At 30.1% G+C, this 24,339-nt stretch overlaps 2 protein-coding genes across 2 annotated transcripts; both read right to left on the bottom strand.

Annotated features, from left to right (window-relative positions):
- LOC114166281 (10 kDa chaperonin 1, chloroplastic-like) lies at window positions 1–3,365 on the bottom strand. Its single transcript, XM_028050996.2, has 7 exons — window positions 3,135–3,365; window positions 2,997–3,055; window positions 2,796–2,846; window positions 1,644–1,709; window positions 1,487–1,534; window positions 574–603; window positions 1–247 (listed from the first exon to the last, which is right to left on the bottom strand). The coding sequence occupies exons 1-7, from the start codon at window positions 3,214–3,216 to the stop codon at window positions 179–181; spliced, it is 405 nt and encodes a 134-aa protein (XP_027906797.1). The 5' UTR covers window positions 3,217–3,365; the 3' UTR covers window positions 1–178.
- An 11,696-nt stretch (window positions 3,366–15,061) lies between these two features.
- Window positions 15,062–16,533, bottom strand: ATL4 (TOXICOS EN LEVADURA 4). The gene has a single exon (XM_028051256.2). The coding sequence runs from the start codon at window positions 16,370–16,372 to the stop codon at window positions 15,284–15,286; it is 1,089 nt and encodes a 362-aa protein (XP_027907057.1). The 5' UTR covers window positions 16,373–16,533; the 3' UTR covers window positions 15,062–15,283.
- Window positions 16,534–24,339: the final 7,806 nt, after the last annotated feature.

Here is a 24,339-nt window from a genome sequence, read left to right as displayed (position 1 = left end):
TTGGAAAGGGTAGAACACAAATTTATGATTAGAGTTTTGATTCAGAAACTATAACAGAAAAGGAATATAACATTTTAACACCAATTAACAGAAATGGTTTATTCAATTGAAAATACATTTGTCAAAGATGTTATAAAAAAAATAGTGCACCCTCTTTGTTTCATGCAGGGGCCAAACCCTACTCAACCACTGCTAACAAGTCACTAGCTTTGCAGAAGCAGTGCTTTGCATCAGTCCCCAAATCCACCTGATAAATTATGATGACAAAAACATTTAATTAGTAATAATGGCATTAAAATAACTAATGCTTTCAATTGTAACGAGTTAAGTTGTAATTACAAATTAGAATATCATTAGATAGATAAACACTAAATATACTATGAAAAATAGACTATGACTCACATCTGATGTAACTTAGTGTGGATCATTGATTCTTTCAAAGAAAGAAATAGTGATACATTAATCAATGATCCACACTAATCCACGTCAGGGAGTAGAGAATGGAAGTCAACAAATGGAAATCATAGTATCATTTTCCATAAACTATAAAGCAAAAAATTTCAAGTCCCTTACCTCATAAGCACTCATGTCAGTGAATAGTACCTGCAGAAGACAAATTAGAGTTAACATTTAGAACAAAACTTGGAGTTGATCTTCAATGCTGTATGAGATGATATTCATAATGAGAATATTCTTTAGAGTAAATTATAATTGTAATGATACCCCTAAGATTTTCTTAAATTATACTTAAGCCCTACTTTTTTCTTGAGGATGGATTCAGTGATTTCATGTCTTGAATGACTAACTTCAATTTTTAAAAAAGAATATATAAAATAAATCAGATGAAAATGAACTGAAATTACGTAACTTCTACTGAAAAAAAAACAGAAAAAAAAAAGTCGTTGAATCTGTTCATATAAACAAAGATGGCGATGTAATGTTTTTTAGAACAAAGAAAAGGTTTGTGCAGGACTTAAAAAAAGAGTTAAATGTGTTTTTGGTCCCTCAAGTTTCAGTCAAATTTAGAATTGGTCCCTCTTCGAAATTTTGACCAATTTAGTCCTTCATCTCTAAAAATGTATGAATTTAGTCATTCTAACAAGATTTTATTAAGTTTATCTAACATTTCACGTGCATTTTATGATAGTATTTGAATCGTATACATCGTTTGACCATTTTTCGCTTAAATGCTAACTCAAATATTATCATAAAACGCGTTTAAAATTTCAAATAAACTTAACAAAATTTGATTAAAAAAACGAAATTCACGCATTTCTATAGATGAAGAACTAACTTGGTCAAAAGTTTCGATGAGGAACTAATTTCAAATTTCATTGAAACTTAAGAGACCAAAAACATATTTAACCAAAAAAAAAATAGTCTCAATGTAATTTGAGAAAACTGCATAATTTACTCTACTTTTTTATTATTGGTTTGTCTTTTATCCATTTCTATTTGACCTCCTTTGCAGTAATTAAACCTGTACCTTTGTTCCAGCCTTTAATTCTCCAACCTCAGCACCAACATTTAGGATCTGAAATAAATATAAAAGAAAATTACCTCATATTATATCCAAAACAAACAAAATTACCCATGAGAACATTTACAGAACCAAAATACTGAAAGTATCTATGTCTGCTTACTTCTCCCACAAGATATCGCTCAAATTTCACAGCTGACTTGGGCAGCAAAACTCCCCCAGCTGTTTTCTACACCACAAAAACATATTCAGAAATCAGCTATGCATCATCGAAAAAGTACTATGTAACTATACTTTAACATTTTTCATCTGTAGAATAAGTTGTTCTAATCTAACCATGTAACAAACTTTTGCAAACCAGCAAGTTATCAAACTCAAGAGTCTATGTAGACTCGTGGAAGTTCTGTAGACTAGACTCGTAAACTCGACTCGTAGACTGTAAACTCGACTTGTAGACTCATAAACTCAACTCGTAGACTCGTAAGAGTTTACTTCAAATGAAAATTCAATTAAAAATAAAAAAATATTCATGGTACCAATTCCACAATATTAAAATAAATAAGTTCATGCCATACACCAACAAAATATTAACACTTAGTGATAAGAAAATTATTAAATAACTAAATAACACTAATGTTATCAAGTTTATAGGTCTCTTTCATCCAATCTTCTAATGAAATCACTTTCAGAACTTCTTCATCATCTTCTTTTCTGCTACCTAAAACATCCGTTTCATGTTTTGCTCCAAACTTTTGCAAACCAGTATCCTAAATTATATTAAATTAGTTCATAATACAACAGATGAAGCCACCAACTAGTTATAATAATAATAATAATACATTAGGTGTTATTTGACCATCACTTTCTCTGTTATCCTACCAATTGGGTAAAAACAATGATAAAACCACATCACTACATGGTGACATGGGTGTTATTGTTTTTATCAACACAATACAAAACCAAACTCAGGACATTGCACGAAGAAACATTGAAAACCTCAGAATAGTTATGATTGTAGTTGCTTGCTATTGAAATACAGTGACCAAAAATTTTATTTCATGGCAAAATCTAAACGGATTTATTTCTCAAAATCACATCAAACTGCAAGTTACCCAAATAGAGAACCCGCAAACTGGTTCAACATTCAGATAAGGACCACAAGAATTAGGAACATGCTAGCAATTGCAAATTTCCAACATTTAAGGAATCAAGTGGGAGAACAACGAATATTTCGAATATGATATACTTTAAGATTAAGAATAATCAACACCCCCATGTAAAAACATTTGGTTCTATGGATAAGAGTACAACATACATCTGATAGCTCTTCCAAACGAATAAGAACTCTATCAGCCTGAGGCACAACCTGCATCAAAAATTATTAACTTAGAAGCAAAAATTTGAACTTTCAGAAATTTAAAACACGGGAAACGAAAAGGGAATTAATATGATGGTGTAGGCTACAATACAAAGATAAAACAAAATCCAAAAACCCTCTTAAGAAAAAGGAAAGAACCTTAGTGGGTTCCCACTTTTTGGCAATTGCATTGATCTTCAGAGAGCTCCTCCGGGAAACTGCATGTAACCCAGATGAAAAAGGTTAAGAATTTGATAAAGATATTGAATTTGGTGAAGAAAAATGAAAGACGCATACAAGAGGGTCTCTTGTTAGAGAAAGAAATGGCATTGGTTTTGTGTAGGAATGGAGTTGGAAGGGTGAGAAACGTTGATGCCATGGATAAGAGAGAAGAGACCAAACACCCGTTCGAAACAGCGAAGAATGGATTGAAGAAACGAGGTTAAACCCTCTTAGGTTTATCTATTCGGTTGCTATAGAGACCAATGAAACGACAAAGTGGGTGCCCCAAAAATCTATAGATGTTTGAGAAAGTACTAGAACTTGTTATAAGGCAACCTTTGAATAAATAGTTCACATTCGGATTGAATTTTTTTAATTTTGAACAAAATAATTAGCATTTTATGTTGAGATTGCTATAAGAGAAAATTAAGAAAGAAGAAGGGGAGAAAATAAAAATTAGACTGAATAAGTGATAAAAAAATTACAAATTGGTTGAAATAAGAGATATATGTACTTATACATAAATAAGGTTTTTTTATTAATTTTTTAAGTAATAGTTCTTTTAAACTAAAATAATTATATTTTTAATTATATTCTTTAAATAACCATTAATTTAAATTTAGTTATCCTTTAAATTAAAATAATTATTTTATCATTTTATTCTTTTGAATTATTATTTATTTAAATTCTGTTATTTTTAAAAATTAAATAAACTATCCAAAAAAGAAATATACACATATATAGTTGCATGGTGCAATTCTATAATTATTTTTAAAAAAATGTTAAATATGTTTTTGGTTCCTTAAGTTTTATTGAAAATTGGAATAAGTTTATTTTCAAAATTTTTGATCAATTTAGTCATTCATTTTTAGAAATGTGTAGATTAGTCTTTTTAATCAAATTTTGTTAAGTTTATCTAACGTTTGAATCGCATGTGATGATAGTATTTGAGTTGTTTACACAGTTTGACATATTTTCGTGTTTCAATGTTAACTCAAATATTATCATAAAACTCGTTTGAAATATTAAAGAAAATTAATAAAATTTGGTTAAAAGGATGAAGTGCACACATTTATACAATTAAAAGATTAAATTATTCAAAATTTTAAAAATAGACTAATTTCAATTTTTATTGATAATTAAGAAACTGAAAACATATTTAATTTTTTTTTAAATAATTATAATTTGGATATTAATGTTCTTTATGATTCACAAGATGTGGGGTATACAAAAGTTAAGAAGACGTGTAGCTGAAATAATATATTGCTTCATAAGATGAGAGTGATGCTTATTACTTCTGCTAACATGTTCACATTGGCTTATTACTTTTTTCACCTTGGATACCTACATTTTTTTTAATTTAAATTCTTATTTTATTTCAATTTAGCATTTATAATAATTTTCTCTTTCAGGTTCAATGTATCAACCACTAATAATTTCAATGTTAGAGAGGTTTCGTGGTGGGAGATACAACCTTTCGTTGCTTCTACTGCTTTGAATGTGTTCCTTAGAATTTGTTCCTTAAATATGTTTTTCTGTATCGTAAATTTTTTATATCTATATTTCAATTGTTAAAATAATGTATTTTATCTTAAATGGTCAATAAAATTAATACTTTTTATTTTAAAAATTTATATATTTTACTTATTTTTTATTATAAAAAATAGATTTTATTAAATTGTAAAATTATAAATGTAGATGAATTATTATAAATTATATAGTATTTAAACTATGACGGTTAAAAATATTATAATATAATGAAAATAATGACAATTCAAAGTGTCGTTTCTCTTACGTTGAAATTATTTTTTAATAAAATTATTACGACGGTTTTAGCTATCGTTATTTATATTAAAAAAAAATGTTATTTTATACATTATATTAAGTGGTGGTTGTTTGCGAGGGATGTCAACAAAAAAGGGTGTGCGAGTTTCATTATATCATCCAAATTCTCACAATAAAAATTTATCATTGTCCCAAAAATTGTAAAATTATAAATGTAGATGAATTATTATAAATTATATAGTATTTAAACTATGACGGTTAAAAATATTATAATATAATGAAAATAATGACAATTCAAAGTGTCGTTTCTCTTACGTTGAAATTATTTTTTAATAAAATTATTACGACGGTTTTAGCTATCGTTATTTATATTAAAAAAAAATGTTATTTTATACATTATATTAAGTGGTGGTTGTTTGCGAGGGATGTCAACAAAAAAGGGTGTGCGAGTTTCATTATATCATCCAAATTCTCACAATAAAAATTTATCATTGTCCCAAACGTTGAAATTATTTTTTAATAAAATTATTACGACGGTTTTAGCTATCGTTATTTATATTAAAAAAAAAATGTTATTTTATACATTATATTAAGTGGTGGTTGTTTGCGAGGGATGTCAACAAAAAAGGGTGTGCGAGTTTCATTATATCATCCAAATTCTCACAATAAAAATTTATCATTGTCCCAAGCCTAATAAGTATACAATTTTTGTCTCATCTTCATTCTTATTGAGTAATGGATACACTTGTGTACACATCCCCATACCTAGGTTTTGGGTAAAAACCCAGGTTTCCTTACATATGTGAGAACCTAAAACCCCAAAATTCAATCAATTTGTCCAATTTCTCATACAGGTAGTTATCCATGGTTCCAGACTGTCAACACCCAATTTCGTTCGGCTAAATAAATAATAGAATAAATAATAATAATTTGTTTTTTTTTAAAAAGGGTCAAAAATAAAAAAATAAATAAGTTTTCTCTTTGGTTTTTTTCTTTGTCTAAATAATAATAATAACAGGATAATAATAATAATAAATAATCTTGTATGTATTTTCTTTTGAGGTTTTGTTTCTATTTTAGCCCAAAATACTCTGTACACCCACACCGTTTTTTTCTTGCAACTAACGGCAACCCAACATTTAATTTTCGCACCCCCACTCTATGCTTTGTCGGTTTCTGCTCCAGATTAAGAAGTTAGTCTAATAATTAGAAATAGAATATGTTCTAATATTTAGAATTATTTACTTTGACTTTGTGCTCTGATTGTATGACACCTCATTTTCCAGATGAGGAAAATATTAATATGTTTCTCAAGAATATCTTTTTTGTATTTATAATTAATCTGTCCTGATCACGTTTGATTTTGTGTTCTGATTTTATGACACCTTTTTTTCCAGATAGAGAAAGTAGTAATATAATTCAAAATAATATATCTTTTACTAATTAAAATTAATTTTGTTGATCACGTTTGATTTTGTGCTCTGTTTTTTTATATGATTTGATTCCCATTTTGTAATAATTTTAAGACCAGTTCTTGCCTTTTAAAACTCATTGTAATTAAAGCAGACTTTTATTATGAGATTACATTAGATTTATAATGTTGTGTATATAAACCCATCAGAAAAATAAGAAGATAAATTTAATTTTTCTCTCTCAAAATTTCTAGAGACCTCTCTCATCCTAAGCACACATTCTCTTTTAACCCTCGCACATAAAAAAATCCACTCACCTTCGATCGCCACCCCACGTGCTTCTTGGTGTTCCAACGCAACTATCGTAAGTCCGATCTCCCGTTCAGGTTCGCAAAATTAATTTTTTTATTGTGTTATGCAGTATTTCTCGAGATGTGTTTTTGATCTTGGTTGAATTTGATGTTTTCACTATTTCTTTTTGATATGGAAAAAAACATTACTGTCATGCATTTTGGGGTTCATTAGTTTTATAATTAATGTTTTATTGATTGCTTTGGGTTGTGAACGTTGTTGCGTGAATAAGTGAGAGATATCATGTTTTGATATTGTATGAATATGTTGTGCCATTTTTTTTCATGTTAAGGGTTGTAAAACGTTTTCATATTAAAATAATATGTTTAATCCTAAACGTTATTTCCTAATCTTTTATTTATTTATTTTCCTAATGTTTTCATAAATTGTGGATATATAATAGTCACATTTTGTTGGGTATCAATGTCTTATTTCGAAAGTTTTTTTTAAAGGAAGTAATAACAAATAAATAATTTAAATACCCTTTTAACTTTTAAAATGTATAAGTGCTCGTGTGACCGCTCGCGTCGACTTAGTACTTAATACCAACGCTTTTCTATAAGATTACTAAAAAATATACAAAATTTTCAAATATTAAAAAAGAGTGATATCAACATCTTCGAACAAATTGTTTTCAAAAAGTCTTTTTCATAAAGAACTACGTGACCCTGATTCTCCATTATGAATGGAGATACGTAGGAGCAAGGAGTAATCCTTGTCAGGCCCAAAAAATAGAAAAATCTTTTTTGTTTCCTTTGTTTTTCTTTGTCATCTTTATTTATTTATTTATTTATTTTTTATTATTGTTAATTTATTAATTTATTAATTTTTATTTTGTTTTATTTATTTATATTTTATTTATTTATTTATATATTTTTTATTTTTTTATTTTTTTTTAAATAAATATTTAAAGGAGACCACATCAATTTGTATTTTAATTAAAGGTACCGTCTTAGGATGGGCATTGTAGGGTGCTAACACCTTCCCTACGCGTAATTAACTCCCTTACCCCCAATCTCTGTTTTCGTAGACCTTGCTCTTTTTATGGTTTTCCATAGTTTCCTATAATAACTATGGTGGCGACTCCAAACTCTGTTTTTACAAAATTTGTTCGTCATCCCGTCGTGATTTCGGTTGTGACACAGACTATATTTATACTTTATTTAAACATCAAACACACATGGTATCACAAACATCAAACATCATGCTTCAAATTATCCTCAATCTCACATGACCCCTCAAGCTCATGCAATTACCAAATCATCAAGTTAATGTCAAGCAGTGGTAATTTCAAGATTTTACATCAGCAATCACTCAACAAAATGCAAAGATCATGCATAACGCCATCCAAACACAAAGAAAAGATTCACAAAGGATGCGTCACCTAGCAGGCCATCATTTTCGCTAGGTGGTTTCTAGCAAAACCCATAAATTAAGCTTACGCAGTATGAGTTGCCTGGCGGGCCATGAACACTGCCAGACGATTTTTGGGTAGAAACCCAGAAAACGCAAAAGTTGTGAAAAATTGAAAGATAAAAGGCACCACAGGCATTGAAAAATGCATAACCAATCAGCGAAGCACATAAAAAACTCTTATAAACTCCTTCTTGATCCAAAATTATAACGAGAAAAGGAAGTACATGTTTCATGACATTTCATGCACATATACAATTATAAGATCTCATCTCATGTTTATGTATAGATGCAAAAGAAAATAATTAATTAAAATATCAAACAAATGACATACATAACATTTGAACACAAGTCCTCTCAACACCACCTAACACACTTAACCACTTGAGCTACCATTGCTCCTTTGTTGTTACTTGACAAATAATTATCTTAGAGGTACTTCCAATTCACAATTATTGCTAATTAAATGTTTATTATTTATTTAAATTTCTCGAATCTTACATGTGCGTGCGTTATGCATACTCATACCCATACTCAATAAATGCAGGGATTTCCTGTCAAAACGGGACAAGTTCGGATAATACCCACGGGAATAGTTTTATTTGTCATCTCTATTGCTTGGTAGTTCATTACAAACTACCATATTATACTTTGTGGCGACAAAATTTATGGAGGTTTTCAAAACCGTCACAAGAAAATTGTGGCGGTTGAAACCGCCGCAATATACAAAATAATCGCAGCAATGTGCATGATTTTTTGTAGTGTCATTGATTAGATGAGTCTTATAATACACATTAGACAAGTATTACAATATACATTATACAAGTTTTCTCATTCACTAATTAGATTGTGATAACCTATAAATTTGTATTTTAGAATTGATAAAGTGTTTAACATAATGAATACTCGATTATTTTAATGTTAAAATATTAACACAAAAATAAAAAATTTATAAACGAGTTTCATTATATATAAACTATCTATCTAAAAGCATTTCCTCTATAACTCTCTCCCTATTCTCTCTAAATTTGTCACTCTTGTGTTCATATGTCAGAAGATCAAAGACCGCTAAGGTGTTTCCTAAGGCAAGCTCTCTAATTATGCATAATCAATTTCTCAAACATAGTAAGTTGATTTTCTACTCTTTTCTCTTGTTTAGTTTGGATTTCTGTGCATGTAGGAAATTTCAACTCACATGTGTCATTTGAGTTTCCTTCGTGCTTTTTCACTATCATTGGTTCTGATGATGTCCCTTGGTCATGTTCTTGTTGTTCCTAAGTTGAGTTATGGAATTTGTTAGGTTTTACAGGGGATTAATACTCTCTTTGGGTTGTCTGCGTTGTTTCACATGTAAGGGAAGTTAATTGCACTATTTATGAGTTACAAAAATGTTGATAGAGTAAATTGTGTGATGATACTGTGATTTGTCTGTATTTGTTCTGATCGAATATATGTATATATATGATGTGTAAATTTTGGGTTTAGGTATGATTGTACTTAATTTGAATCATTGATTAATTTTAGCATTGTATTTGAGATCATATGGTACTGATTAGGGATGTCAACGGGGTGGGTAGGGTACGGGTAAATATTCACCCCGTACCTGTACCCATATCCGTCAGGTATCAGTTATGCGGGTATCCACCTATTTTTTTCATATTCGTGGGTATCCACGGGTACCCGTGGGTATTTACAAAAATATTTAAAAAGACAAATATTTAACCATAACTAGTGCTTAGATAACAAACTCACTTTCTCCGATTGATTCCTGAAAAACAAACAAATAAAAAATCACTAACAATTTATATTGTAGTTTATTTTTGAATGAAATATTAAAGAAATTACTAACTTCATCCATGTCCACTTCTTGCAACATTGTATAAAGTTTCATGTTGTCCAATTTTAATCTAGAAGATCCCGAAAACATAAGAAGTTCATTAAAAATTTCTAATAATCACTTAATTAAAATATCTAAGTAAAAGTGTTAATTTAATTACCTTTCATGTTGGTCCATAACCAGTCTTCGAGATACATCAATGCCTCCACAATATCTGAAAGTAATATACTCCGATGTGGGGTGAGAATCTGAGCACCATTACTGAATGAAGACTCAGAATGTTTTTTACTAATATATATATATATATATATATATATATATATATATATATAAGGGTATTTTTGTGAATTAAAGTTTAGCGGGTACGAGTATCCACGGGTACGGATACTATGATACCCGTACCCACCCCGTTAACATATGGGTATCAAAAATACATGTACCCGCGTTGCGGGTTTTATCCGAGGATACTCGCGGGTACGAATTTTTTTGACATCCCTAGTATTGATGTTGTGTTGAATTTCGAGTTTGGCATGTTTTTGGCAATTGGAATAACTACTAGAATGTTTAGACTTGGCTAAAGAGGCATAATTATGTAAAATCAGATTATGCAAAACTATGTAGACTCGCTGACTGAGACCATTCTCGTTGAGCGAATCCAATTTTAGGGGGTTCACTTAACTTTGTGGTCGTTGAGCGAGAAAGTATTCGCTGAGCGAATACAAAGTCAAGGAGCTTACTAACTTGGTAGTCGCTGAGCGAGAAAGCCCTTGTTGAACGAATTTTGGAGGAATTTACCTTTGTGAGTTCTAATGATTTAGTCATTGAGCGAGTCATTTGGTCACTGAACGAGTGAGCATTTGTGCACTTTTTGCCTAACGAATGGATGCTTTCACTGAATGAATACATCAAAATCTAGTAATCATTTTCTATACTAAAACTTTGTTATTTTATGGTAAGTATGGATCATTGCCTATTTCATGATTGATATGAGATATAATTGAAATTATCTATATGAGAATGAGTTGGGTCAATGCAAGGAAGAGGAAATCCAGTTGTTTAGTTGTATCTAGAGTTTTTTGGTATATAGTCTTTTGTTTCTTTTTTTGGAAAACTCTTACCTTTAAGTGTAATGTTTGTATTTCAGTTTATCTTAGTTTTGGGATGACTATAATATATATTAGTTTTTTTTTTTTCTTTTACTTCAGTACTGCCCCTCCAAAATCTCATACTGAAGAAGGTGAGTAAACTTTAAAGGACAAATTTACTTCTTCCCTCAAAGGAACACACTTACCATTCCTTATGTCTCACGTCAGACCAAGTTATGGAAGCATTCAGTGTGATGGTGATGAGTAACACTCATGGGGTAGGGTTTGTTTTTCAAGACAATGTTGAAGGGTGTTTTTGTCTTTCAGTGGCAGAAACAGGGGTGCAGAAAGCAAAGACCGTATCTTTGACTGTGTTCCAAATTACGCATGTCTAATCATACCTCACTCCTTTATTTATTAGTCAAAAATATTTTGAGAATTTTAAAAATGATATTTTTGTCTATTAAATATGCTTTTGCACTGTATGAAGAAGATCCATGTAAAATCGTACATAAAAACTATAAACAATTTGGTGATCAGTTCCATGAGTTTGGTGGTGACACATTGTAGTGTGGCGGCGAGTAGTTGAGAAGAATTAATGGGTGTCAATGGAAAAAAAATATTAATTTATAAAACTAATTTAAACAAACAATAGAATAAATCAACAATGTGTTCTTTCTTAAGGAAAATATTTTTTAACTACTTGACAATTTTCTCTTATAACCTAGTTGATAATTTTCTCTTATAATCTTAGGTGTCATATTTTACGTAATTTTTTATTTATATTTTTTTTATTCTCAATATTTTAAAATCACTTAAAAGATATCACCTCATGTTGTAAAAGAAAATTGTTAAAATTTAGTAGTCAAAATATGATCGTAACTTTTTAAATATTAAAATCCTAAAAGATTGTGTAATTACAAATTTTAATCTTCACCCATCTTGCCCAATAGTGAAATTTTTTCAAAATTTACAAGTTAATGAGATTATTCTTTTAATAAAGGCTCATTTATTTAAATTTTGCATGATTTTCATTGGTGTAAACACATGTCCATATATGTATATAACAAAGATAAATGATAAATAAAATATTTGAGAAAGAGAAGTTGAAAGTGAATGAGGTAGGTGATCAAAGCACAAAACCTAGTCAATAGATCCAAAATAGGTGTAAAAGTTATGAAGAATGATAACTTTTGAGTTGCTTGTGCACCCAAACCAAAGCTAAGAATATAAACTAAACACGACACAGAAGATAGTATTGGATTCTCGTTTATGTCTTAAGTCAACCTTGTATTACGTTTACATGCTACGTATGCACTTACTCTTCATTTTCTTTTCTTTTTTTCTTCAAAATAAATGCATAATTTCAATGTTTGATTTAACCCTAGAAAATCCTGTGTATGGCGTCATCACTTCTATTTTTTTTTCATATTTTAATTTGATTTATACTATATTAGATATATTAATCTGTAATAAATATAAATAGAGATTGATGTATTCATTTTTTTTATCTTTCTCATAGGATAAGGGTATTGTTTGATGTAGAATAGAAAAATACTTTTTAACACATCCCCTCAACGTGTTATTGGATTATTTAACATAAAAAATAATTATTTCTTATCATTTTATTACCAATGGACTTATGTAGTTCTTTTAACATTTTCTAAAGTTAAATGTATGAAATTTAAATAAAAATAAGTTCTTATAGACATAAAATCAAATAAAGAAATATATCTATATCAGTAAGTAAGGAATCTGTGAGATTCATCAAAGAGAGAAATTGACATTTTTAAGAAGTAAACTTTTATGTTTAATTTATTTTTATAAAATGGTGTTGTCGAATGAGATTTACACCCTATATATATTTTTTAGAATTCATTTTATGAAGCTGATGTAAAATGTTCAACGAACTTAATTTATTTTTGTAAATATTATAAAATTATACACGTAGTTTAATGAGTATGAGACTTTGCTTCATTAATCTAAAATGTAGGTGATTTTGGATCTTATCTTTTTATGAGTATTGGTTAAGTTCAACCAGAAAGGAGAGTTGGTGAGTGAGAGTAAGAGAAAGCAAATCTTGGTATACAACTTTCATGGATCAGACTCGGAGTTCAACTTTTTCCAAAACTTAATTGTTTTGCATTTCTGATATATGTTACGTTTGCCGTTTCTTCAAGCAATCACAGATTCCTAGACAATCATAAAATAAAGAAAAAGAACACAAACTAGGGTTTCACAACATCAAATCTAATAAAGACAAATTTTAATACTAATCTTAAGATATTATAAATATTATGTTTAGTTCACTAGTGATAAAAACCGATAAGATAGATGAATTTTAAACCTAGTTTAATACGATAAAATTAATTTATAAGATAAAATTTGTACTAATTTGTACTTATTTATATAATCGGTTTGGATTTCCAACAAATTTAAATAGTACTATTTTTTTTTTCATAATTGTTGAAGATCTTGTTTTCCTATATTTTCAATTTCTGTTTCTTCACATTCACCTTGTATTCACTATAAACTTGATGAGTTCAACAGATTTGAACCATTTAAGTAGAAGCAATCACACATTTGAAAGACAAAATCTATTTGATCTGTACAGAAAGGGAACACAGTATACTATTTTCACCAGAAAAAAATAAAACAGCTGAGGAATCATGTGCTGCATATGGCATCATCACAGAAAGGTTTCTATGATGATGAAGATGGTGAATATGTGATCATTAATAACTTGTTTCCTTTTATTTATCAACATTAATATACGTAGCTCAAGGATTTAAAACTGAGGCAGAAGTAGGACCTTTTTCCATTAAAATGGTTGGTAATCTACAATAAATGAGCTATCACTCATTCTCACTCTCCATATTCTACCTTTTCCTCTTATTTATTTGGCTCATCCAAAACCATTTCTTTCTTCTCTCTCTCTCTCAAATCAAACCCTAAGTTTTTTTTTTTTTTTTACTCACATCACTATAATTAGGTAACAGTAATAAAGACCAGTGAATCATTCTTCCAACCAAATTCTCACAAATATGACATCAATAAGGCACATTCCTACAAAATCCAAAGCACAAACAACACTTTATCTGAAGAAAACAACCTTGTATATCAGACTTTCATTCCCCTTTTGACACTGCACACACTCCTCTTACCCACAGATATATATATGTTTTTTTTTTTTATCAACAACATCATAATCTAATCAAAATCTGAATTGCTGTTTTTAGTTGGAGTTTTTTCTTTATATTATGTTACTTTTTACTATTTATCAAATTTAAACGAGACATTACACGTAAACAGATCAAATTCAGTATCACCTGAATCAAAGGATAGTTAAAAAAAAAAAATAAGGTGGATGATCTAGCTAACTAGTTTCTCTATAAACAATAGTTAGTAAAAACTATACAAGAATGCATTTAAATAATATAGGTGAATTAATTTTTATGCATTCTAATAAAAAAATATATCATTTTTCTAATTAGGGCACTAATTATATACAAGCCCAAAGATATTCATGTAAATGATTATTTACTTTTTCTATTTTTTTTTTCTTAGAGTTCTTGTGGAAAAGTTTCTTTGAGAAGTAAATAACTAAGTCTAGATTGATATATTTTTGTATAAGAAAAATAATATATATAATTTTACATTACTTTTTTCTGTTTCACCTGGTACTGAAAATTAAATATCCAAAAGAAATTAATGCCTCGTAAACTATTAACTGGCTTTTAATTGAATTAAACTTTTAAAACAATGCATGCATTTGACTTTTCATGGTTATAAATGTTTTTAAAACAATTAGAATAAGGAATTAAACTGATATTTGAAGGAGAAAACCCATAACAATTTATATTTATTACACTTAATTGTAGTATTAATCTCTACAGAGAAGAAAACCGTGTTCTGAATGGAAAATACACAAATCAACCACTTTGATGAATACTCATAAAATATCATTTGCATGTAAACATGATATGATCACATCATACATACATAGTACATAGCTCCATCCAAAAGATGAAAATTAGGTACATTGATGCATGATGAAAATCATTTGCAACTTTTCATATCTCATGGTTGATATGATCATTGATCATCATAGTGAATATATGTTTCCAAAAGGACTCAATGATGAAATTTTGATGTTCTATCTACAGGGATTCAAGTGTATATATAGTTACATTAACTTTATTGCAATGCTCAAAACAAATCAAAGAAGAGGAATATTGAAATGGAAGGGAAATGAGCAAGGAATATTTGGAATCATTTTAAGAAAAAAATTAATCAAAATTAAAAATATAGTATCTCCTAACTGTTCATCTTATTTACCAATCATACCCCTGAAAGCCAACGAAACATTTCGCTGATTTCTTCGCCGATTCGATTTCCTTCCATGTCGTATTCCGCAGCCACCACCGGAACGACGTCACTTCGTCGACTACTCCCACCACCGCTGAAGAACCTTCCAGAGCTTCGAAACGATGCCGTTCTTGAAGAGATAGAAGCAGAAAACCTATCCATGTAGTCCTTAAGCCAGCTCCTAACGCCGGCGACCTCACCGGCCAGACTGGCCTCGTTGTGAGTGGACGGAGTCTGACCTTCGGTGGCCGGAAACTCCTTCGCATCGTCCTCACTCCTCCTGCGAGCGTGGCTGAACGCAACCTCAGACTCGTCGTCCACCAAATAATCGAACGAACCAATGGAATAGGACCGGGACCGTGAATCGCCGCGAGCGGCGGTGGCTCCGGCGCCTTCCGCGCCACGGCGACTGATATTGCCTAACTCGAGGCGGAAGCTGTCGCTGCTACCGGCGGCGGAGGACGGTGGGCGGAGGATTTTCGCAAGGTCGGATTCCGCGGCGGCGATGGGAGAGCGGCAGAGCGGACACGAGAGGTTGGACTGGAGCCAGGTGTCGATGCACTCGGCGTGGAAGGCGTGGCAGCAGAGAGGGAGCAGGCGGAGGAGGTCGTGGTGGTGGAACTTGGAGAGGCAGACCGCGCAGTCGGCGGCGGCGGAGGACGAGCGGCGCGTGACGGAGGAGAACGTGAATAGCGGCAGCGTGTCGATGACCGAGGCGGCGGCAGCGGCGGTGGACGAGGAGTGCACAATCTCCGGCGAGATGCGGCGGCTGGAGGAGAACATCGGCGTGGCGGAGGCGGATGCGGAGGGCGCGGCGGAGGAGGAGGAGAAGCGGCGGAGGCAGCGGCGGTTGAGGTGGCGGAGGAGGAAGCAGAGCGCGAGAGAAACAATAACGGTGACGGCGAGGACCGTGACGATGATGAGAATGCTGGGACTGAGGCTCTGTAACGGAGACGAACGGCGCGGTGACGGCGGCGTTAGGGAACTGGAAGCGACGGTTGGGAACGCGTTGTCCGTGTCTGATCCGATGACGTTTAGCGTTAACGGTGGCGGCGAAGCCATTTGGTTTGTTTGGTTCAGTGTTAAGAGCGATTGAAAGAGAGTGTGTGTTTGCGGTGTGCATGAAAAAAATGGAAGTGTTAATTCTCGCTGTTGTGTATTGGTGGGAGTGTTTGATGAGAATGGTCACGTGAGATACACGTGAGGAATTGAATGTTGAAGAGTGAATGTGAATGAAATTGGATGAGAGTAGTAAATGCGTTTATATATATATACATATATTCCTTTTTCTAAAACAACTTTTTGAGAAATTAGACAACCTTAATTAATGAATTAAATGGTGTCTTAGGTGTAATTTGAAATTAATTTTAATGGCCATTATTATTAAGAGTGTTACACTAAACACCAAGGTTAATTAATTTCCTTAAAAAAATTAAGCTTTGTTGAACAGCCTTAATTAATGAAGAAGGGAGGAATTTTCTTTGTGGAGTGGAAAGTCAAAGAGGAATGGAAAAAGGGTTAAGTTAAGATCATCGATTAGAGTGGAATAAGTGGAAGATGATCCCAATCATTATATGTGTTTCCTATAAGAGATAAGTACTTTACAAAAAATGCATCAAGTATCCTCTTTGAAGCCACATAAATTAATGTGCAACCCTAGTTATATAAAGTTTTGTATGATTAAAGAGAATGATCCAGGTGTTAAGAAACGTGCAAACCCAAGAAACAAGGCAACAAATACATTCCATTACACTTATATAATGCAACCATAACTTCTCACTATCTTCATCCGCTTCATATTTTAATTTCAGAATATAATAATATATGTACAACTTTTGTTCAAGTTCAATCTTGTAGATTTCACGTCAATTATAAATTAGACCATTTCACGTAAATTGTAAATCACATAAATTTATAATATATAAATAAATATTTCATGTTTTACAAATAAATTGTGGATTTAGTTGAATTTAGAGTCAATTGTTTAATATGATAATAGTCATTTGAATCTTATTTTAATAAGATCGGTTGTTTATTTAATTTGTTTATCTAGTTTCATGTTTGTTTTATATATGTTTCGACGTGAAGAGATAAGACAGATTTATTGTATATAAATATATACAAACTTTATCTTAAAAGTTAATTTTGTAGGATTGAATTAAGTTTAAAGTCTATTTCTTATCATTTTTTCTTATTTAATATTTTTTCTTCTTACCCTAACTTTAATATAAAAAAATGGATTTTTTAAAATTTTCAATATTATTCATATACTTAAATATATCAAAATTAATATATTTTAATAGAGTGGAGGGATTAGACTGAAAACTCAATAATTTGAACTCATTAATAAATGTGTTGCGAGACTTTTGGAATTATAAGTATTAAATCATTCTTATTTTTTATCCTTATCTAAAGTATTTGTTTCGATATAAATATATTTTTTCTTAATGAAATATGAAATCTAATGTTAACTATAGCAACAAAATTTCAGATGTGAAATGTTGAAACGAATACAATTACAGGGTTTTGCTTGATACGATTATTATAGAAAGTGTAATTTGATAGGTGTTGGATGGAATATATTATTGAGGTTGTCTTGTGCTCTACATCATGAGCGCGTGCATGATTATTTCATTAATATCCGCAAATCTCGCATGCTGTGTATAAACTATAATAGATTAATTCTCTTTCAAACAACATTTTTGTTCCCACTAACATGCTTCCAAGATTTTAATTTTTGCAGAGACATAGACATCATTATTTTAATGCAATGCTTCTTCTTGCATTGTGATGGCTGCATCAAGATGTGGAGCAATTTGAGGGCATTGATCCATCACCATACTACAAAGTACCACTCTTATTACATGTTGTTGTGACAGGTAGAAACAACTATAACAAGTTGTAGTAACACACCCAAAAAAATAGATAGTAAGAAAAGACAACATTTGAAAGAGGATAATCGGGAGATATAACACCAATTAGACATGAGTTTAATCCACACATAAGATATTGACACCACCTCTAACCAAAATCTTAAGACAATGAGTTTATGAGTTTTCATCCTTATATATTTTTACTCAATGTGGGACTTAGACTCACATTTGGATTCCCAACATGGTTCCGTCATGATTTTGTTTTTAAAAAGCTCAGAAGATGAATGGAGGAAAAAGTATTTAAACCACCTTAGATTTCGACTTCTAAATGACATGAGACTATTGAAATTTATGATAGGAACAATCATAATTATATATATATATATATATATATATATATATATATATATATATATATATATATATATATATATATATATAAAGAAATAGAAATTGACCATACATTTTTCAAAATTAAGATTATATGAAAATCAAAGATAGAAAAATAAAAAACAAAAACATCCCAAATAAAGATTGAAAGGGAGGTTGCAACGAATGAGAAACAAGAAACGATCTTAAGAGTGCCATTGAAGATGTTAGAAACAAAAATTGAGAATTTGGTAGTGTGGAATTTGAATACAGAAGCAAGGAGGATTATGCATGAGATGAAAGTTAAGAAGAGATAACATCAACTTGAATAAGGAAATTATATTTTTCTAATCCTAGAAAAACTTTATATTTCAATTTGAACTAACATAAAACAGGTATTTACAATGATGTATGTAATTATGTGCATAATAACATATTTAATTTATAATTAACATAGAACACTGGTACGAAGTTACTAGGAATAATGATTCTTTATAAAATCACAATTTTATACTAATGGAAGAAATTAAATTTTAAAATAATTAAGAAAAAAACATAAAAGCTTAGAGAATTAATTTGGTTAGAAAAATGTTCTAATGAATGTTTTATTTTAGAGAGCGATTATAATAAATCATATTAAATAATCAAATGAAGAATAGTGAGCTAGAGTGTTCTTATCATTAGGTCATATATAACAAATGTAACTCTTGGGAATTTGATTGTTTAAAAATTTTGAAGGAATTATCTCATTGGAAAATTTTGGGGAAATTGATTTTAATATGATTAATTTAAATTATAGTAATTAAGTTACTACCTGCCACCCTCAAACCGGTTGTGTTAGGTCTGCAGACCAATACACCCAAACCCATCACCATTCTCCGTCCATTCATACTGGATGGGTTGTTGTTAGTGGGAATCGAACCCCCAACCTGACCTTTAACACCTCTGGCTCACCAGCAGATGCTACCAGTCAGCGCAACTGGTAGCATATGCTGGTTTGCCAAGGGTGTTAAAGGTCAGGTTGGGGGTTCGATTCCCACCGACAACAACCCAGGGTTGGAGTGCATTGGGCTATAGTAACCTGACAGCCTCTGGGACCTGAGGAGGGGTAGCCAGGGATGTTACAATAGCATTCTACAATTACTATATTAATTAATTAATTATTTGTTGATAAAAGAAAAAAGTTGTTATTTGCACTATAAAACTAATAGTAATACTAAGCATAATTTTTAATTTATTGAGATAGGAAATGTTTTGAAATTGATTGTGGGGTGATATTTTTTGTAATATAAAAAACCTTAAACATTAGTATGTATAAATTGATTATTGAGTTATATTAGGGATCAACATAGGTTGAAATCGACATACATAAGAACTATATAATATCTATCTTGTGGAAGAAAAAATTTCATTATACTTGGTATTTGGATACTCTTTCATAAAACTATCCCTAACTATAAGAAAATGAAAAAATTAAACTCTTTAAATAGTTTTTACTTAATTATTCTCATATAATATATGTTGTAATTTATTACTACAAAAATAGATTAAAGTACACAATTATTCTTATTAAATAGATGAAAATACACAATTATTCTTATTAAATAATCCAATTTTATTGAGAGGACACAATTTTTCATTGTGTTTATTAGTGTTGGCAAATAAAAATACTATGTTATCATATTAACGTATTTTAAATAGCATATATTTTTATCTTACAATGATATTTTAATTTGGGTCATATGTATGTGTTTGTCACATATTCATATTCGATATTTTGAAATATTTTACCGATATTTATTAATGAAGTCTCTAATTTATAGAGTAGTAATACTTTTATTATGACAATATTTTGAATTTTTTTATGTCGACAAATTTAATACATATAATTTTAATTTGGATCTACACAATAACAATTATATATTTATCATAATTTCTAAAATTACTATATATTTTTTAATATGTATATATCGTGTATCCTATCCTATTACTTAAAAAATAAACATATATAAGTATATCGGATACGTGTCGTATTCGATACACATATCATATTCGTGCATCATAGGTACATTTTAACCAACTTTTTTTTCTTCTTTTACTTCAGCTATATTTTTTTTTCTCAATAGAGTTGGTCACTTTAGTTTGTTCTCTATTAACGTAAATACAAAAAAATAAATACTCCTCATTAATAGAAATGACCCGTATTTAATTAAGGTGCATGTTATGACCCTTTTAATAAAATATCATATTTTTAGCGAGAGTTATTTCTGGTTGAAAACTTCATCCTTAGTTTCAAAATTATGGAAGATATAATTAGTATATGTTCTGATCCCAAATTCGATGATAGAATCACAGTCAATCATCAAATATCCGAGATATTGTCTGCTTTGAAGTGTGTGCTCTGTCATGATTTTGGATGTAAAAGGCGCCGCAGTGGGTGGAAGGAGGAAAGGTATTTAAAGTGCCTTAGGTATCGACTTCTAAGCGATGTGAGATTGTTGGGTGTGGTAAGAACATAAGTCCCCTAGTCAAGGTCTAAGGGGAATGAGCGGATCATCCCCAATGGAAGACTTAAGGGACTAATGGCTCCGTTACCGACCCCACAATGGACGTCAATGTTCTGATCCCAAATTCGATGATAGAATTGCTATCAATCATCGTACATCTAAGGTATTGTCTGCTTTGGAGCATGGAGTTCCTTCAAAGTTTTGTCCTTAAAATACGTCTAAGAGGGTGGAGGGAGGAAAGGATGTTCAAACCGTCTTAGACATCGACTTCTATGCGATGGTGGGACTATTTAACGTGGTAGGAACATTAGACCCTAGTCGATGCCTAAGGAGAATGAGAGGATCATCACTAATAGATCATCCGTAATAGAGGGCTTAAGGGACATATGGTTCTGTTATCGACCCCATGACATCTCGGTGGGTGGAAGGAGGCTATGTGGGACTATTGGGTGTGGTAGGAACATAAGCCCCTCAGTCGAGGTCTAAGGAGAATGAGCAGATTATCCCTAACAGAGGACTTAAGGGACCAATGGTTCTATTATTGACCCCACAAAATCTAAGTGGGTGGAAGGAGACGATGTGAGACTATTGGGTGTGGTAGGAACATAAGACCCCTTAGTCAAGGTCTAACGAGAATGAGCGGACCATCCTTAATAGAGGGCTTAAGGGACCAATGGTTTTGTTATCGACCTCACGGTAGGCGTTAATGTTTCGATCCCAAGTCCAATGATAGAATCACTATCAATCACCATATGTCTGAGATATTGTCCGCTTTGGAGTATGGAGTTTCGTCACGGTTTTGTCTTTAAAAGGCGAACCTTAGAGGGTGGATGAAGAAGGGGTATTTAAACTGTCTTAAGTCTCGACTTCTAAGCGATGTGAGACTATTGGGTACGGTAGGAACAATATATATTGTTAGAGTGCTTTTAAAGAAAAATAAATATTTTTAATAAATTGTTGGTATCAAGATCACACCTAGGAGGTGATTTTTTTTTTTTAAATTTATCAAATCGTTACTAGTATTTATTAGAAAAATCATTTGAAAAAGTTTTTCGTGAAAATTTTGAATTTGAAAATTGATCAAATGTGAGGAAGATATTAACATATATCCAGAGATGACAATGGGGCGGGATAGGATGGAGACGAGTTTCATAATTTTATTCTCATCTTCAAAGAAAAAAACTATCCTCGTCCTCATAACCATATCAACGAGTTTAACACTTTTATCTCATCCTATCCCCATGAGGTAACGAGTATACGCTCATACTCATAACAAATGAAACATCATATTATCAAGTATTCAAGATCAAATGATGTATTCTTGTTTTTTTAATATCAAATATTTAGAAATAAATTATAATTATATATATTTTAAATTAAAGTACCAAATAAAATTTTATAAAAACCAAAACATTTATTAAGTTTGTATATGTTAATGGAACAAAATTGATAAAATTATAAAATATTTGTAAGAAGGTATAAAAGAACAAGTATCTAAGTTTAAAAATATTTTAAATGTCTCTATATCTCTAAATTCTAATTAAATATATTTTATACTCTAATAAAGATATAATATATCACTTGAACGAATCAAGAACAAAGACTAAATTAATAACAATTAAAATTTAGCTTAGATATTTTATGTTTTGAACTTTAATCTAGTGATAAACAAGATTCATGACAATGACAATAAATTATTATATTATATTAAATAAAAATATTTTTATATAATTATGGTGATAAAATTACTCTCATGAAATAATTTATAAAATAAAAAAAAATTATATAAAATATCGTCAAAACAGTATTCTACATTATAAAAATAAATAACAAATAAAAATTGTTAAACGTGCGTCTTAAACATAATTTGATACATCATTCAATGAAATCCTACAAAGGAAAATAAATGTATAATTAAGGACGCGATAAAATGAAAATACCTTGAAAATCTAAGAAAAACTGTTCAATATCAATAATGTAGTCGAATTGTTAAGAGACAATGAAAATTATTTTAGCAAAACAAAAGTTCTTCGTATGAAAAAAAAGTAAGGATCAAAGAGAATAAAAAAAATATAAGTTTTTTAGATTACTTATTAAATGAAAGGTTTATGTAATTGACCATTTAAAATTGATAGTCAAATATTTTTATTTGAAAAACAATAATAAATAAAAATAATGAAAATGAGTAAAAATATTTAAATATGAGACATAAACTATTTGGTTGACTATAATGAATAATATACCATTTGAACATAACCGCACAAAGATTACGATAAGAGTATAGATAACCTTGCACAAAGTTATGATAAGAGTTAGGGGCGGCTCAAGAGTTTGGGAGACCTAAATCAAACTTAAAAGATGCGACATTTTATTTAAAATTTATTTTTGAAGCTTTTTTTATGCGAAATTATTTATTATATTGTCATCATTAATCTAATTTAACATTTCTTTTTCCATAGATAACAAGGTTAATTCATTTAATCTTTCTTGAAATATTGTTGACACACTTATACTTTCTAATTCATGTTTTTTTATCTATTTTTTATAATTTTATTCATAGCTCATTTTTGTGATACAATTAAAGCCTCGATTATTCTCTTCTCATCTTTTGTTTTTAAATAGTCTGATTCAAATTTTCTAATTGAAATATCTATATATTTTTATATGAAGTAAAAATATTATAATATATAAAACACTACTAAAGATAAATATAGAAAATGAATGAGTTAAAAAAATAAAACATGGTTCTGGTTGTCAAGAAAGTAATAACTCGATAGTAGATTTGTAGTATTTTGAAGTCTTAAGTCTCTTTCTCCTCTTCAAGTCTCAAGTTTTTCACAAACCTACAAATTTTATTTTAAGATTAATCATTAATAAAAAAAAGTATTGTTCTTCTCAACTCAATAATAAGTCTTTTCATCCCTAAACTTGAATTATCTTTCTATAGAAAATCTAACTTTGAATTATGCTTCAACTAATCTAATATCCACCAAAATACTAAACATTAATCTAATTAATAGTTTTGTATAAAAATTACAATTCTTCGTCAAGATATATGCAAAAAACTCTTGCAACTCGTAAATCGAAAAGTATAAAAAAAATATTAGGTAAAAGAAACACATTTCTAAACTAATACAACCAAAATAGAATAAAAACAACAACAACATAAATAGAAAGAAAAAATATACTAAACAAAATTGAGGATGCAAAAATTTGTACACAAAGACAATATGAGATTCAATAAATTTAATCTACCAAAACCTTAAAACAAGAACTCTTA

This window comes from Vigna unguiculata, chromosome 10 (assembly GCF_037176805.1).
Source record: "Vigna unguiculata cultivar grain cowpea cultivar isolate G323 ecotype 2 chromosome 10, ASM3717680v1, whole genome shotgun sequence".
Classification (NCBI taxonomy): domain Eukaryota; kingdom Viridiplantae; phylum Streptophyta; class Magnoliopsida; order Fabales; family Fabaceae; genus Vigna; species Vigna unguiculata.
This window is presented reverse-complemented; position numbering and strand designations above follow the sequence as displayed.

What these genes read in the sequence shown, in the direction of transcription:
- LOC114166281 (XM_028050996.2), bottom strand. Translation starts at nt 3,216, where the DNA reads ATGGCATCAACGTTTCTCACCCTTCCAACTCCATTCCTACACAAAACC. An exon ending in GTTTGGAAGAGCTATCAGAT is followed by an intron (nt 1,710 to 2,795) that starts GTATGTTGTACT and finishes TTTGTGGTGTAG; the next exon opens with AAAACAGCTGGGGGAGTTTT. An exon ending in AATTAAAGGCTGGAACAAAG is followed by an intron (nt 604 to 1,486) that starts GTACAGGTTTAA and finishes TGTCTTCTGCAG; the next exon opens with GTACTATTCACTGACATGAG.
- ATL4 (XM_028051256.2), bottom strand. Translation starts at nt 16,372, where the DNA reads ATGGCTTCGCCGCCACCGTTAACGCTAAACGTCATCGGATCAGACACG.